This window comes from Amblyomma americanum, chromosome 11, assembly GCF_052857255.1.
Source record: "Amblyomma americanum isolate KBUSLIRL-KWMA chromosome 11, ASM5285725v1, whole genome shotgun sequence".
NCBI lineage: Eukaryota > Metazoa > Arthropoda > Arachnida > Ixodida > Ixodidae > Amblyomma > Amblyomma americanum.
The window spans coordinates 27389248-27404329 of record NC_135507.1 but is presented as its reverse complement, the minus strand read 5'-3'; the positions used below and the strand labels follow the sequence as shown (position 1 = coordinate 27404329).

At 47.7% G+C, this 15082-nt stretch overlaps 1 protein-coding gene across 1 annotated transcript; it reads left to right on the top strand.

Moving 5' to 3' along the window:
* The first annotated feature begins 10513 nt into the window (after window positions 1-10513).
* On the top strand, window positions 10514-14449 carry FipoQ (F-box/LRR-repeat protein FipoQ). The gene is made up of 6 exons (XM_077642891.1): window positions 10514-10744; window positions 11195-11669; window positions 11741-12007; window positions 12068-12234; window positions 12290-12492; window positions 12556-14449. The coding sequence occupies exons 1-6, from the start codon at window positions 10652-10654 to the stop codon at window positions 12905-12907; spliced, it is 1557 nt and encodes a 518-aa protein (XP_077499017.1). The 5' UTR covers window positions 10514-10651; the 3' UTR covers window positions 12908-14449.
* The last annotated feature ends 633 nt before the right edge of the window (window positions 14450-15082 follow it).

Sequence of the window (15082 nt, the reverse complement as noted above, 5' to 3'; positions counted from 1 at the left end):
TTTCTTTCCGTCGCCAAGATTTCCACCTCATCCCAGCCAATCTCGTGGCCAGTGGACAGCACGTGCTCTGCAACTGCATTTTTTGCTGCGCTCTTGTTTCTGACGTCGCCCTGGTGCTCCTTCATGCGCCGCTGGAAGTTCCCGGTTTCCCCAATGTAGACGGAGGGGCAGTCGCTGCAAGGGATCCTATAAACAACGCCAGGGAACTTGGCACGTGGTAGCGGGTCCTTCACGTTGACCACATCGGCTCGCAGTTTGCTAGTTGGCACGTGTGCAATGTGCACTTCGTGTTTACGGAAAATCCTAGAAAGGGCCTCGCTGATCTGACGCACGTAGGGAATCGCAGCACGTTTTATCTTTTTTGTCAGCTGTTGTGCTCCTCGTGTGTAGGTGGCTTTCTTGGTGACTTTGCTGGTAAAATTTCTAGGGTAGCCGTTTCGCTCAAGATCGTGCTGTATAAGCTTCATCTCGTTGCCAAGGCTGACCGGGTCGGAACAGATGTTTTTAGCACGGTTGACAAGTGACGCAACACGCGGTAGCGAGCGTGGCTCGGCTTGAGCCAGTAGGCAGGCCCGTGCACTTTCTTCTTCTTTCTTCCTATCAGCAACAGCAGCAGCAGCAGTCAGCTCACTCAACGTGTACATGTGCTCCCGGGAGAGCTTCAACGCGGGGGCCCCCTGTGTCCGGTATATCACACCTCGGTCTAAGCTGCTGACAACATAGTTGCGGGGGTTCCCCGAGTGCGCAAGCATCCAGAGCAGCGCCACGCGGTGGCTGTGGTGGTGGTGCAAAACATTTTTTGTACTATATACAAAAGGCTATTGCTTAGACGGGCCCGGCCCTCACAGTAATTAGGAGCGATCTTTAGTCCTGGACTCCTGTGGCGGGGCGGGTGGGCACCGGGCGAGGTTAATGTGCAGATAGCAGGTACATGAACTCGCCCACTTGCGAAATTTAGCAGTGCAGTTATTTAATCTGTCAGAAAGTAACGTGCTTCCGTGTGGAGAGTCCGCTTCCGTAATCTCGACATCGAGGTTGGAGCTTCGTTGGCCTGCGCAGGGAGGAACGAGGTCGGATGCGCCGGGGAATCTTATGTGTTTGTCCATGATGCCGTCTGCGGTTAAGTCGGTGTTGTGTACGAGTCGTGTGACGTGGTGTTCTGTATCTGTTTTGGACTCCGTGGGATCGATGAGACGTCGAAGGAGTTGCCACGCTCGCTTGGTAGGCAGGTCACCGGTCATGCTGTCAGAATATTGTCCCCAGTTGGAGCGGCAGAGCTCCTCTGCATGTTGGGTGATCTGCGTGTGCAGCCCGGCCAGCCGCTTTTTCAGAGTACCGTTGTTTCTTTTCGCAGACACACAGGTGGGCGAGTCTAGAGTCTAATGTAGGGATGTCCTGTGCAGTTTCACTTTAGCTTTAGCTTTATAGGGTTTAACGTCCCAAAGCGGCTCAGGCTATGAGACACACTGTAGTGAAGGGCTCCGGAAATTTCGACCACCTGGGGTTCTTTAACGTGCACTGACATTGCACCGTGCACGGGCGTTTAGCATTTCGCGTACTTTCACTGTGTTGGGTGTGTGTGGAGACATGGGTCATGAGTGAGCTCACCCATTGGTCAATGTCTGTGATGGTGGCAGCTGGGGCGTTTATTCGCAGTTTGCGGGTGGCACCTCAGTTTGTTAGCTTGTGTATTATGGATTTGGGACAGCGACCGAGTTAATGTAGTGGCCGCTGCTTACATAATGAATGATTTGTCGTGTTCCAGTCGATTCCCACGAGGCGGCGGTTGAGCGTCAGGTCTGGACTGGTGTCCATGCTGGTGCTATTGCTGATTCTCGTGGGAGTGTGGAAGTTGTGGCGCACATTGAGATAGAGCTCCCGCACCAAGTACCAAAGGGGTTTCTCTTGGCCCGAGCTGGCTCGATAGCCCGTCTGTGTGCGCAATGGAAGTCCTCCCCCCCCCCCCCCACCCCCCCACACCTTCTAAGGTCAAGGTATGCTTCCCTGCGAGTCGATCAGATCTCACAGGAGCGTCTCCAAGGAGAACACTGGGTGGAAGGGAAGGAATGATGGTGAGGGAAGGGTTCTTTAACCCTTCTTTAAGTAATCAAATTATTACAATGATTTCATTAACTCGTCATCGCCTACAGCACGCCAGTCACTCATCAGTCACTAGAAGCACAGATTACCATGGTAGGATTTTTTTTACGCTGCCCTCGATTATAGGCCGCTGGTTCGAATCCCTGCCGCGAGTTAGACTGCAACTTAACCAGTAAATTTATGCCACACGAAACGCTGAATCGTGTGACACATTTCGGAACAGTTTTCGGCACACGGTTGTCATGGTACGACTGTTTTAACGCAACCCGCCGCGGTGGCTCAGTGGTTAGGGCGCTCGACTACTGATCCGGAGTTCCCGGGTTCGAACCCGACCGCGGCGGCTGCGTTTTTATGGAGGAAAAACGCTAAGGCGCCCGTGTGCTGTGCGATGTCAGTGCACGTTAAAGATCCCCAGGTGGTCGAAATGATTCCGGAACCCTCCACTACGGCACCTCTTCTTCCTTTCTTCTTTCACTCCCTCCTTTATCCCTTCCCTTACGGCGCGGTTCACGTGTCCAACTATGTATGAGACAGATACTGCGCCATTTCCTTCCCCCCCCCCAAAAAAAAAGACCAATTATTATTATTAACGCAGCCCCCGATTGTTTCCCACACGTGGTGCCGACTACGTTAATAGCTTTACGACAGAACGAACTGTATACGCTATCGCGTAAAACTGCTGTCGCGCAATATTCCGTGCTGAGCAGAGCTAAAGCGCCAGCAATTTTTCCTCCGCCAGGACTGCGTAGTACGCCGCAGCATGACATCCAGCAGCTGCCGCGTGACGGAGCGACACCTGCAGGCCTTCAACGAGGCCTTTTCCTGCAGTTCCAAGAAGGACCAGTGCTCAATGCGCTGAGGGGTTGCACGCTGGCAACACTGAATACGTGTTTGCACGACGTATATGTAGTATATAGTGCTACGAACAGCATCGTTTGCATTTTTCATTTCGCATCTGTGTATTACGTTTACTAACATAATGAATGAGTAAAGTTATTGTACGCTGTACTTCGAGAGAACGAAATTAATCGAAAACAAAGATGCTGTTGCAGCTAGGCGAAGGACATCGAAACAAAAAACAAAGGGAATAATCTCCTTTATTACATGAGAATTAACGTCATTCTTCATTTCAGTGACCTCTATCAAAGGTTCTTACCTACATTATAACCTGTTGTGAGGTCGTCCGTACACTTACCGCCGTCAAACTGCGTAGATGTATAGTTGTAGTTGTAATAAATCACTCGTGTCTGGATGGCATGGCCATATTGGCTAACGGTGCAAAGACAACGAAAGTTTGCGCAACTGTACCTCTGGTATCAACTGGCTTCAGCCGGCAGGCACAGGCGGTATCGAAGTTACATGTATCTTCGATACTAGCTTTCGATACATTTTGTCGACCGGTATTAGATATAGCTTTCCAAAAATGAAAGTATTGGAGTGTTCATATCGAAAATGGTCTGGCTTGTGGGGGTTTAACGAGGGACGCCGTAGTGAAGGGCTCCGTAAATTTCTTTAACGTGCACTGACATCGCACAGTACACGGGCCTCTAGAATTTCGTCTCCATCGAAATTGACCGCCGCGGCCGGGATCGAACCTACGTCTTTCGGGCCAGCAGCCGAGTGCCATAACCACTCAGCCACCTGGCGGCATTTGGTACCGAGAATATATTTTTAGTGTAACGTATAATCGATATGCAAAAAATGAAATGCGTTGCAGATTTTGATGCCGCTGTGAGTCAGACTTTGGGTCAGCCGTGCTCACACTGAAAATAAAACATCTTTACGGTCGTTTTTGAGTGTCTGTAAGCCACACCCTTGCACCCGGCCCAGACAAGTGTTCTGTGCTTTTATGCATCTTTCCCGCGGGATGTTTCGCGAAAAGGATAACCCAGAAATGAAAACGCGTCACCTGGAGGTGTTGGGGTGTATCACGTGTAGTCTTGTACATGTAACAGCAAATAAGTAACCATTTACGATGCGAAATTCTAGAGGCCCATGTACTGTTTGATGTCTGTGGACTTTAAAGAATCCCACGTGATCAAAATTCCGGAGCACTCCACTACAGCGTCCCTCATAGCCTGAGTCGCTCAGGGACCTTAAACATCCATAAACCAAACCACAATTACAATTAATTCGCCTGAAATGTAACCGATTACAGTGGCGAATTACCGCCCAAGAAAAGTAACTTAATGATTACACAACAGTAATCGATTACTATTGCGTTTTTTTTCTTTGAACTTTATTGTCATAGCACAAACTCACTAAATACAATAAAGTATAGTGCGGCTTGCTTGATATTTTTCCACACGTTGGTATATTGGAACAAGAGTTGTGTTTTTTTTCAAAATTGCCAGCGCTGATTTTGCTACGTTCCGTCGTGAAGACATCAGCCACTCAACTGCACAACTCCGATGTAAGCTTAGCTGGAGGGCAAGACGCTGCTCACCAGCTCGTAGTTTCGCAATGCTTCGATGCCATTTTCTACGACCTCTATGAAGCGCCGTGCTTTATTCCGATCAGTTGATGCGTATACTTCAGTTCTGTCTAGAATCCACAGCAATCAGTTTCGATGATCGGCTTTATGTACGGAAGTGTCTAGAATATCTAAGGTTCCTCGGTTACTCCAGTGCTGTGCGAGGTACACCTCTCAGAGGCGGACCAAAGAATTCAAGAAAACTTTATTGTCCTACATGCGAGGAAGGTGTAGCGCTGCATAGACGATTACTTTTCCTTCTTACAACACTTGAACCCTGACAGCGTGGTGACTACCACTATTGAAATCCTACGCATCTACAGCACATTGCCAGGTGGGCTCAAGTTCACCTGTGAGTTTCCTGTCGACAACGTGATACAGTTTTTAGATGTCCTCGTTAAGTTCTCCGAATCAAGTATGCTGGATGTAATACCCCGGGTCCGAGAAACGTGCACTACCTTTCGATAGCGCTTATTATGCGCTGATAAGGTTGTCTGTAGCTAGCGCTTATCTTCGGGCAGCTCCCAATAAATCTTGCCCGCACTTTTCTGAGTCAAAAGGTTCGATGACCGAATGACTCGCCTATTTAGTGTAGGCTATCCGAGTGCATTTCTTTCCAGCATTTGTGAAAGCCTGCTCTACAAAACAGACAGAAAAGCAAAAGCATGAAGCGAAGATCCAGGTCATTATCTATATCCACAGGCTGTCGCGCAATGTTAAGAAGACTGCAAATAGTTATCACATCTACGCTGTTTTCTCTGCCCCGTACAAGCTTGGCAAGGTCTCTGGTAAGCTTGGTGATCGATGGCACGAAGCACCGCTCTGAGCAGCTGTGAGGTGCACACCAAAGAATAATAATAATTGGTTTTTGGGGAAAGGAAAGGGACGCCCCGCCGCGGTGGCTCAGTGGTTAGGGCGCTCGACTACTGATCCGGAGTTCACGGGTTCGAACCCGACCGCGGCGGCTGCGTTTTTGTGGAGGAAAAACGCTAAGGCGCCCGTGTGCTGTGCGATGTCAGTGCACGTTAAAGATCCCCAGGTGGTCGAAATTATTCCGGAGCCCTCCACTGCGGCACCTCTTTCCTCCTTTCTTCTTTCACTCCCTCCTTTATCCTTCCCTTACGGCGCGGTTCAGGTGTCCAACGATATATTGAGACAGATACTGCGCCATTTCCTTTCCCCCAAAACCAATTATTATTATTTAAAGGAAATGGCGCAGTATCTGTCTCATATATCGTTGGACACCCTGAGCCGCGCCGTAAGGCAAGGGATAAAGGGGGGGGAGTGAAAGAGGAAAGGAGGAACGAGGTGCCGTAGTGGAGGGCTCCGGAATAATTTCGACCACCTGGGGATTTTTAACGTGCACTTACATCGCACAGCACACTCGCGCCTTAGCGTTTTTGCTCCAAATCGTCCGGAGATTTTTTAGTGTTGTGCGTCGACAGCGGAGCGCTGCACGTGCCAGCCCAGCGTTACGCGTGTGCACGTGCGAATGGCGTTTGCAAGGCGACGACGACGAAGAGGAGAGGAGAGTTGACGTGTCAGAAAACCGAGGTGTCAAGGGAGACAGCGCAGCGGAGGTCGAGTCATTCAAGCGCGGAGGTGGCAGCCGTCGGACGCTGGGTGCGTGCTGCCGTGGATCTCCCTTGGATCACCGACGGAGGCTCCCTTGGATAGCCTGCATTAAAGGGAAGCTGAAACGGTTTTCGAATTGCATGAAACGCTGTGGTTGGGAAGAAGGGGCTTTGAAAATCATGTGTGTAAATTTTTTCTCGATTCTGTTCGCAAAATGAGCCGCAATCCCTTATTAAAAACCCGCCGCCGACACGCCCTCTTCGCTTCCGGAAGCGCCGAATTAGGGGACGGAACTAGCGGAAGTGACGCCATTCACGGATAGTCTGCCGGCCGTCGTGCTTTGCTAGCTGCTTTTCGGCCTGCGCTTTGGTGAACGACGAATCCATAATTTGCAAAACGAAGTTCTCAAGCCAGCTGAAGCAACGCGCTACGCAGCAACACAGTCGGTGCTGGCCGGAGATCCCCGTAGATGACGTCACGACGATCCCGGGCGTTCGCTCTGCGCCCCGAGACGCTGGTGCCCGTTTTCTTCAAAAAAAAAAACAGCTTTGTGCGTTCATTTCCGCCCTTTTCGAATAATAATAATAATAATTGGTTTTGGGGGGAAAGGAAATGGCGCAGTATCTGTCTCATATATCGTTGGACACCTGAACCGCGCCGTAAGGAAAGGGTAAAGAAGGGAGTGAAAGAATAAAGGAAGAGAGAGGTGCCGTAGTGGAGGGCTCCGGAATAATTTCGACCACCTGGGGATCTTTAACGTGCACTGACATCGCACAGCACACGGGCGCCTTAGCGTTTTTCCTCCATAAAAACGCAGCCGCCGCGGTCGGGTTCGAACCCGGGAACTCCGGATCAGTAGTCGAGCGCCCTAACCACTGAGCCACCGCGGCGGGGCACACATGAGTATAATTGAAACTCCTATTTTGTCAGATGCAAAGGTGAGTCAGTCACTATGTTCCCTTTAAAGGTGTGAAATTTTTTACAGTGCTACAGCATACTGAGGAAAGGAACGGAGTGCAATTAGCGACGACGCCAACGCCAATGGCCCGGGCAGACTTCTTTCTTCCTACGTTCGTTGTTTGGCAGGCAGATGACGTATACCTTGCACTCTTGCACACTCGATGACAGAAAGAAAGAGGAGACTGGCTCTCTGCCGTGGCAACAAACAACATCCCTTCATCCCCATTTCAGATTGCGCTGGTTGCCAACGAAGACGGACGACTTTTGCCTTCATGATAATAATAATAATAATAATAATAATAATAATAATAATAATAATAATAATAATAATAATAATAATAATAATTGGTTTTGGGGGGAAAGGAAATGGCGCAGTATCTCTGTCTCATATATCGTTGGACACTTGAACAGCGCCGCAAGGTAAGGGATAAAGGAGGGAGTGAAAGAAGGGAAGAAGGAGGTGCCGTAGTGGAGGGCTCCGGAATAATTTCGACCACCTGGGGATCTTTAACGTGCACTGACATCGCACAGCACACGGGCGCCTTAGCGTTTTTCCTCCATAAAAACGCAGCCGCCGCGGTCGGGTTCGAACCCGGCCGCGGCGGCTGCGTTTTTATGGAGGAAAAACGCTAAGGCTCAGATTACAAAACACCCGTTCTTTGATTTGTCACCGCAATAAAGGTCACGCATGGGTCAGCGGGGTCGCCGGCAGCGTCAAATGCATCAACTGGAGCATTTTTTTTTTCGAAGAAGCAGGCGCTACAAGTCAGAGTTCGGTTTCTCAACAATACTGCCACGATCCTTGAATATATGCTCCACTCTAACCCGCTTATAAAAGGCACCTTCGTAAAATACAACACGGCAGCGTACGTGCTGGTCTGCCCGTGTACACTCTAAACATCAATAGAGTGTAGGGACTTTCTTAAGAGTGTTTAGAGTGTCGAGAGGCTGTTTTCATTTGCTTCGCATAAAGCAAGGCCGCATCGTGGGGATGTTTCGGACCGGCGGTTTGAGGAAATTCTGTTCATAGCGTTTAGTAAAAGCAACATTAAATAACAGATTAACAAGGTATGTTCGCCCAGGTGGTCGAAATTAATCCGGAGCCCTCCACTACGGTACCTCTCTCTTCCTTTCTTCTTTCACTCCCTCCTTTACCCTTCCTTTACGGCGCGGTTCAGGTGTCCAACGATATATGAGACAGATACTGCGCCATTTCCTTTCCCCCCAAAACCAAAACCAATCGCCTAAGAAAAGCTTTCAACCCTTTCATTTTTTGCTCTTCCAGCTTTCAATGCACAGTGTTAACTTCAAACGCCTGTTAAACACAGTGCTGGGGACGTAACTGTACCGGTTTCCCAAGCGCAAGCAGCTTGCACACTTTAGCACTGGGCAGATGCAGTTCAGTAAATACTGCGGTAACAAACTAAAAACATCGGAAAATGTTACAAGTTCAATCGTATCTAGTCAAGCGCTCACAGAGCGGTTCTCATAAATATGAACTATAAAAAGGAGATTTTGCTTGGCCGCTTATGGCAGTGATCATTTCACTGTCACCATGGCTTCAGCCCATTGCTAAAAGTCCTAACAAAACCAGCTTCTATGACAATGGATCTCAAATTAAAGCTTAAATAAATCCGTGCGGCTGGATTCGTAAAAACTGTTTCAGAAACACTGTGCTATATTATATGTCGACTACACTAATGATTCCAGAAAGCACGGAAAAATTTCTTAGTTAATATTATTGCCAGCTTTATCAATACTGGCGATTTCAGTGATGTATCGAAGTACCGACGATACGGTGTCGAGTATCTGTACCGGGAATCAATTTCGGTTATGTAACTTATATTGGTACCGGAAATACAATATTTTAGGGTATCTGGTACCGGTATTGATGATATTTTTGTGCGGCATCGTACCCAGTCACGTCAGCCGGAATAAACTTAGAAATACCCCTCAAAACAAATATTTTTGCCCCTAAATTGTATATCCGGACCTCAAGAAAGCTAATTCGTTAGTTTCCCAAAGAAACACACCAGTGGTTGAAGCTTGTAAAACGAACGTACAAAATTTCTTACAAACTGTTGAAACAGGTGGAAAGTGGAAAACTAAAATACAAGGATTTGCGAAATTGCCACATTGTACTGAAACAAAGAAATCTATGCTGGGTAGGTCGCACACTGAGAAAAAGCTGGGAGTTAACAGTGCGCACAAAGCGTCCTAAATGAGACGAGGTAGAAGCAGTTTGGAATTTTCACCAGGGCGTGTAAATAAAATTCGCATGAACATTTGGCATCTGTCCCGTCCGTCCTGTGCAGCGAACTTCGCCAGGAACTGAAATTCCTAGAAGAGTAAGAACGGTTGGAGCGCCATACCGAGGTTCTCTCAGATCACGAACGGCAGGCAGTTTACCACTATCCCTCGAGAGAAAAGTATACAACAGCTGTATCGTGCCGGTACTCACCTGAGGGGCAGAAACGTGGAGGCTAACGAAAAAGAGTTGAGCTTAATTGAGTTAAGGACAACACAGCGAGCTACGGAAAGAAAAATGATAGGTGTAACGCTGAGAGACCGGAAGCTGGCAAAGCGGGTGAGAGAACAAACGCGGGTTAATACCATCCTTGTTGAAATCAAGAGGAAAGAAGTGGGCTTGGGCAGGCCGTGCAATCCGAAGGCAAGATAATCGTAATGGAGTGGATTCCAAGAGAAGGCAAGCGTAGCAGGGGGCGGCAGAAGGTTAGGTGGAAGGACGAGATTAAGGCGTTTGCAGGCATAGGGTGCGTGCAGCTGGCAAAGGACAGGGTTAACTGGAGAGACATGGAAGCGGCCTTTGCCCTGCAGTGGGCGTAGTCAGGATGATGATACCAGTTTACCGGGCGCCTCTTGTGCACGCGCACCTTTACAAAAATTTATTTAAACAGCAAGTCTATAGACTCTCTACGGACAAACCCTGGAGAACAGTCTGTAGGCCATACAAACCATATAGACAGTCTATAGACAATCTATGGATTCATGGCCATACACATTTAGTAGACGTTTGTCTATAGACTATGAATAGAAAAAAATATCTATAGGAAGGCAATAGAGTCTATAAGAAGTCTATAGACTGTCTGTAGACCATTTTTGAAAGGGCAGTGGCCCCGCGTGGCCGCACCCAAAGTCACTGCGCGTGCGCGGGAGGAGTCCGGTAAAGCGGTGTACGTCTCCGCTAATACGTATCCAGTATGCTAAAAACAGTACACGCTCACGCAAACTGAGCCACCGTGCATCTCTTGATGACAAGCAATTAGGTGAGTTTTCAGGGTCCACTGGAACCCAGCTGTGTACCATGTGCCACGCAGAGAAAGAAGGAGGGGGGAGCAGAGAGAGAGAGAAAGACGCACCAACATCCAACGGCGCTCTCTGCAGGACTTGAAAAGCGTGGAGGAGGGAGGAGGCTGCGCGGCAATATAAATACGCGGCCTAAATTTAGTGCGCGCGGGTCCCGGCGCCGGAGACCCAGCACAGACCCGAGGGAGAGCCGCTGTTAGCGGGACCGGCAGCAGCATGTGGGCCGTCACGCAGGACGTGTCCTCGGCGGCTATCGCCAACCTCAAGGAGTCCAGCCACGGGGGCTCCTTCCACGGCCGGCACGTTGTGGTGAGTCCGTCGCCCATGCACCGTCTTCGAAAGCAGCAAAAACTTAAACCTCTGAAATCTAGGCATGCCCCGAGCCCGCAGGCTTCTCCGAAAGCTTGAAATTTTGGGCTACAGTGCGTTACTTGGCTAGATTAAATAAGTGGCATGAGCAGGAGCGTCACGAGAAGGGGGTAGTGTATGTCCTGCCTGCTTCGTGGAACATTCCCATGCAGAATACCCTCAATTAATCTAGCAAGTCCCGAGGACACTTAGCCATTCGCATGCAACGGCGTCTGCAGTAGGGCAGAGGTTCTTGAAAAATGTACTCAGGACGTTCTGTTTGGGATGAGGACATCTGGACCATTTGAGGACGTTTTCAGGACGTTTGGTGTTTGGGGTAGTACAGAACTTCAGTGCTGAGCCGGATAATGACACCCGTCTGTTTCTTTTTCTGACCGTGGCGGTGCGCAGACCATCGACAAGCTGCCGGACAAGGTGCTGCTGCTCATCTTCTCATACCTGCCCCAGCGAGAGGTGGGTCGGCTGGCCCGCGTCTGCCGCAAGTGGCGCACCGTGTCCGCGGACTCGCGTCTCTGGACACACGTCTCGTTGCGGCCCGAGGTGTCCGGACTGCACGTGTCCAGCATCGAGAAGCTGCTGGCGCTCATTTCGGTGCGCTTCGGAGCCTCGCTGCGCTACATCGAGCTGCCCATCGAGCTCATCACGCACACGGTGCTGCACGAGCTGGGAAACAAGTGCCCCAACCTGACGCACATGCTGCTCGATTTCTCCACCGCCATGCAGCTGCACGACTTCAACGACCTGCACACGTTTCCGACCAAGCTGAGGGTCATGTGCATCTGCCTCTCCGAGGTGATCTTCATGGAGGGTTTCATGCGCAAGATCTACAACTTCATCAACGGCCTCGAAGTCCTTCATCTCATAGGTGAGTGCTCAATCTCCATGTACCTTGGTCGAGGGCTTGTCATGTACCCTCTCTCTTTCAACCCATGTTAGGCACGTATGAGAAGGTTGAGGAAGAAGAAGAGGAGATTTACGAAGTCATCAACATCCACAAAATCAAGAGTGCTGTGCCAAATCTTCGCTGTGTGAACATGTACGGTATTGCATTTGTGGATGACAGCCACGTTGAAGCCTTCAGCAGTAACTGCATTCAACTGGAGTGCCTTTCAATTAACTTTTGTGCAAAGGTAACAGGTTCTACACTCAAACTGCTTTTTCAGAGGTGTAAGAAACTCAAGACTCTGCTCATGCAGCAGACAGGTAAGTAAATGAATTTGACGTATTTCTATACCGGAAGTTCAATACTATCACGCAACTTAGGGCTCAAGGCCGAACACGTGATGGCAGCCGACTGGGAAAACACCAACATCCAAGAGCTCGATATCACAGCCACGGAGCTCCCAACAGAGTGTCTCAGCGACCTGCTCACTCGGTTGCCTAACCTGCGATACCTCTGTGCGGGCCAACAGGATGGCTTCAACGACCAGGTTCGGCTCAAGTTGGAAATGCAAAAGTGTGCCAATTAATGAGCTCATTTCACAGGTCTTGAAGGAGTGGATGGAAAAGGGAAATATCAAGAACCTCATCGCCTTGGACCTTGACAGGAATGAAAACCTCTCCGAAGAAGCACTTTTGAAATTAATCAAGGTACAAGGCCCCATGCTTCAAGGACTGGTGTTGTCCGGAATTCCCCACTTGTGTGAGCAGTTCTGGCAGAGCACCTTACAAATAATCAAGAAAATACGGTAAGTCATGCATTCCCTGTAAAATGAAAGTGAAAATCTAAGCTTGACCATTCTTTTAAACAGGATTCTCGTCGCTGGGATGGCAATGGGCTGCTGCAAGAAGATACATCAGAAGATTCACATTGACTCCATGTTAGATGCCATTGCTAATAACTGCGCTGAAATTGAAAGGTTGGAGATAGGCTGGGACAGTGAAACACTTCGTTTCAGTGACCGGAGCAGCAAAGCGATAGACACAGTGAGAGTGAAATGCCTTCGTTTGCGCTGCCTAGTTCTCTGCGATGGAAAGTACTTTGAACTAGTTAAATCCAACTTTGATCGAGCTGACAGACACACGTTGGTTCGCTCTACCACAAACTGCCGAGTTACACTTGTCTACCTCTTGTCCAGCTTCAAGGACCTCATCTTTAACTGAGTCTCTCAATGGAATTTTTCCTCAATGCTCCCTAACATATGGCCAACTGTACAAAACTTGATGAAAAGCACATTTTATAGATAATATCTAATACAGCACTGGCCTCATTGAACACTGCAAAATTTCAGCAGAAGTTTAACTGCATTCAAATGTAGTGCAAAAACTTTTTTAAATAAAATATGGTCCAAACTACACGGAAACACCAACAAACAGATATTACTGAGGCTGTTTGGAACAGATATTTCCTGGACAACAGTTAAATGCTAGTGCAAAAAAAGCTGACAAGACATACATAATGGCATGTGTGAATAACAAGTGTCAAAAATCAACAGTATTTATTGAATATTTGCAAAGTCCAGTCCAGCAATCCAATTGCAAGTTAAGCATTGTTTATTACACCGCGCTCTGAAATAATAGAGCAATCAACAGATTTCATACTAAGCATATGAACAACGCCGATGGGGACAACTTTGGCAAACGTCTAAGAATGTTTTTTCGTGCTTGGCATTGACAAAATTACTACACAGTCAAGCAATAAACTGGACAGGGTGCATTTATGCACCAAACAAAATTGGTAACTTCAATCCTGTCAACATTTAACAATTCATAATGTCCACAAAGCCCTTCTGGCTTTTATTTTTCTACCACCTTTCATACAGTTTGCACTAAGATAAGGTCAGTAATGCTTTTATAGAAGACTGCTGGAGTACCAGAGGCAGTGAAGGATCAAAATGCTGCAAGTCACATGGAATTGCAAAGGAATTTACACATGAAAGAAAAAACAGTAACTAGCACCTCTGATGAATACTTGAAAATGAAAAGCATGGAAAGAGTGTACTACTGGGCTCAATTTCAATGTTAACATTACTACGCACTACTACTTGGCATCAGTGATAACCAGATAATGAATATACGCTTCACACAAGCCAAGGAACATCAATCTGGCCTGCTGCTTGTTATTGCTAAATATAACAAAAAAAATAGTGTTCATAACTGGCGTTCACATTTGATTCCAGCTTGATAGTGCAGTCTTCAACAATGGTGCCAACTTCCACATATGAACACTTTGATCCAAAATATTGCAATAGTGTTGTCCTTTTCTTACCCTAGAAAACAAAACTAGTAATAGTAAAAGTAGTTGCCACTCAAGACAGTTTAATGTACTGCAGCCTGATTCATAAAGCTTTAACTCTATAATGCCTGATGTGTTACGCATGATACAGGTTGCATGAACATCAACAATTTTCATCTATTCTCACAAAAGCACATCAAGTCCTTCTAGTATAACATAAATTGCACATCCCAGCATATTTATGTGCTACCTGAGATGTAGGAGGCTTTCTGAAAAAAAAATAACTCACTCTAAAGCTAGCCCTAATGATGAAATAAACAAAAATATGAGCTGGTGTAAGTGTTATGTCTGTAGCCACTGAAATAATAGCAAATTTTCTTATTGATTTGTTGAATGCAATGCTGTACATGTGCCCAGTTCTGACATTCTTGGATGGGCAGAATTTATATAATAAGGTAAATTTATTAATTAAAAAAAAAACAAATTGTGGGGTTTAACAACCTGAAGCAAAACATGGGCTGTGAGGGACGCCTTAGTGGAGGGCTCCGAATTAGTTCAGACCACCTCCAGGGCAAACACAGCGATTTTTCGATTTTCACAAATGTCAATGAAATTGGTATCTTCAGTTCTCCTCGAAGTCTACATTTTGTGTACCAGATTACATGCCTGAGAGCAATGAAGTATTCCCGCAAAATAATTTTGAAGACAGCCAGCCATCTTTCCGATTCACGCTGTCAAACGTGTAATTTTTACGATCAACCCTGTGGGGTTGGGGAGTGTCTGTAGGTGATGAAAGTGCTGACGCTGCTCACACGCAGTTTGTCTCTTATTTGATGCATTTGACTTGACCGGGGAGTGTCGGTAGGTGATGGAAGTGTTGACACCGCTCAGGCACAGTTTGTATTAGGCGCTTTGGCTCTTGTTTGATGCATTTGATTTGACTGCTGGCCATGCTTTACCAGTTTTTACTGTCGTGCTTCGTCAATCATCAATAGTGCTCCGGGTTCAGTAAGCGTTCGGCACTCGTTCACGGTGACATTCAAGATGGCTGTCATTCTCTGCGCTGAAGAACCGAACAGAACGAACTGCACGCCGGGCTGCAG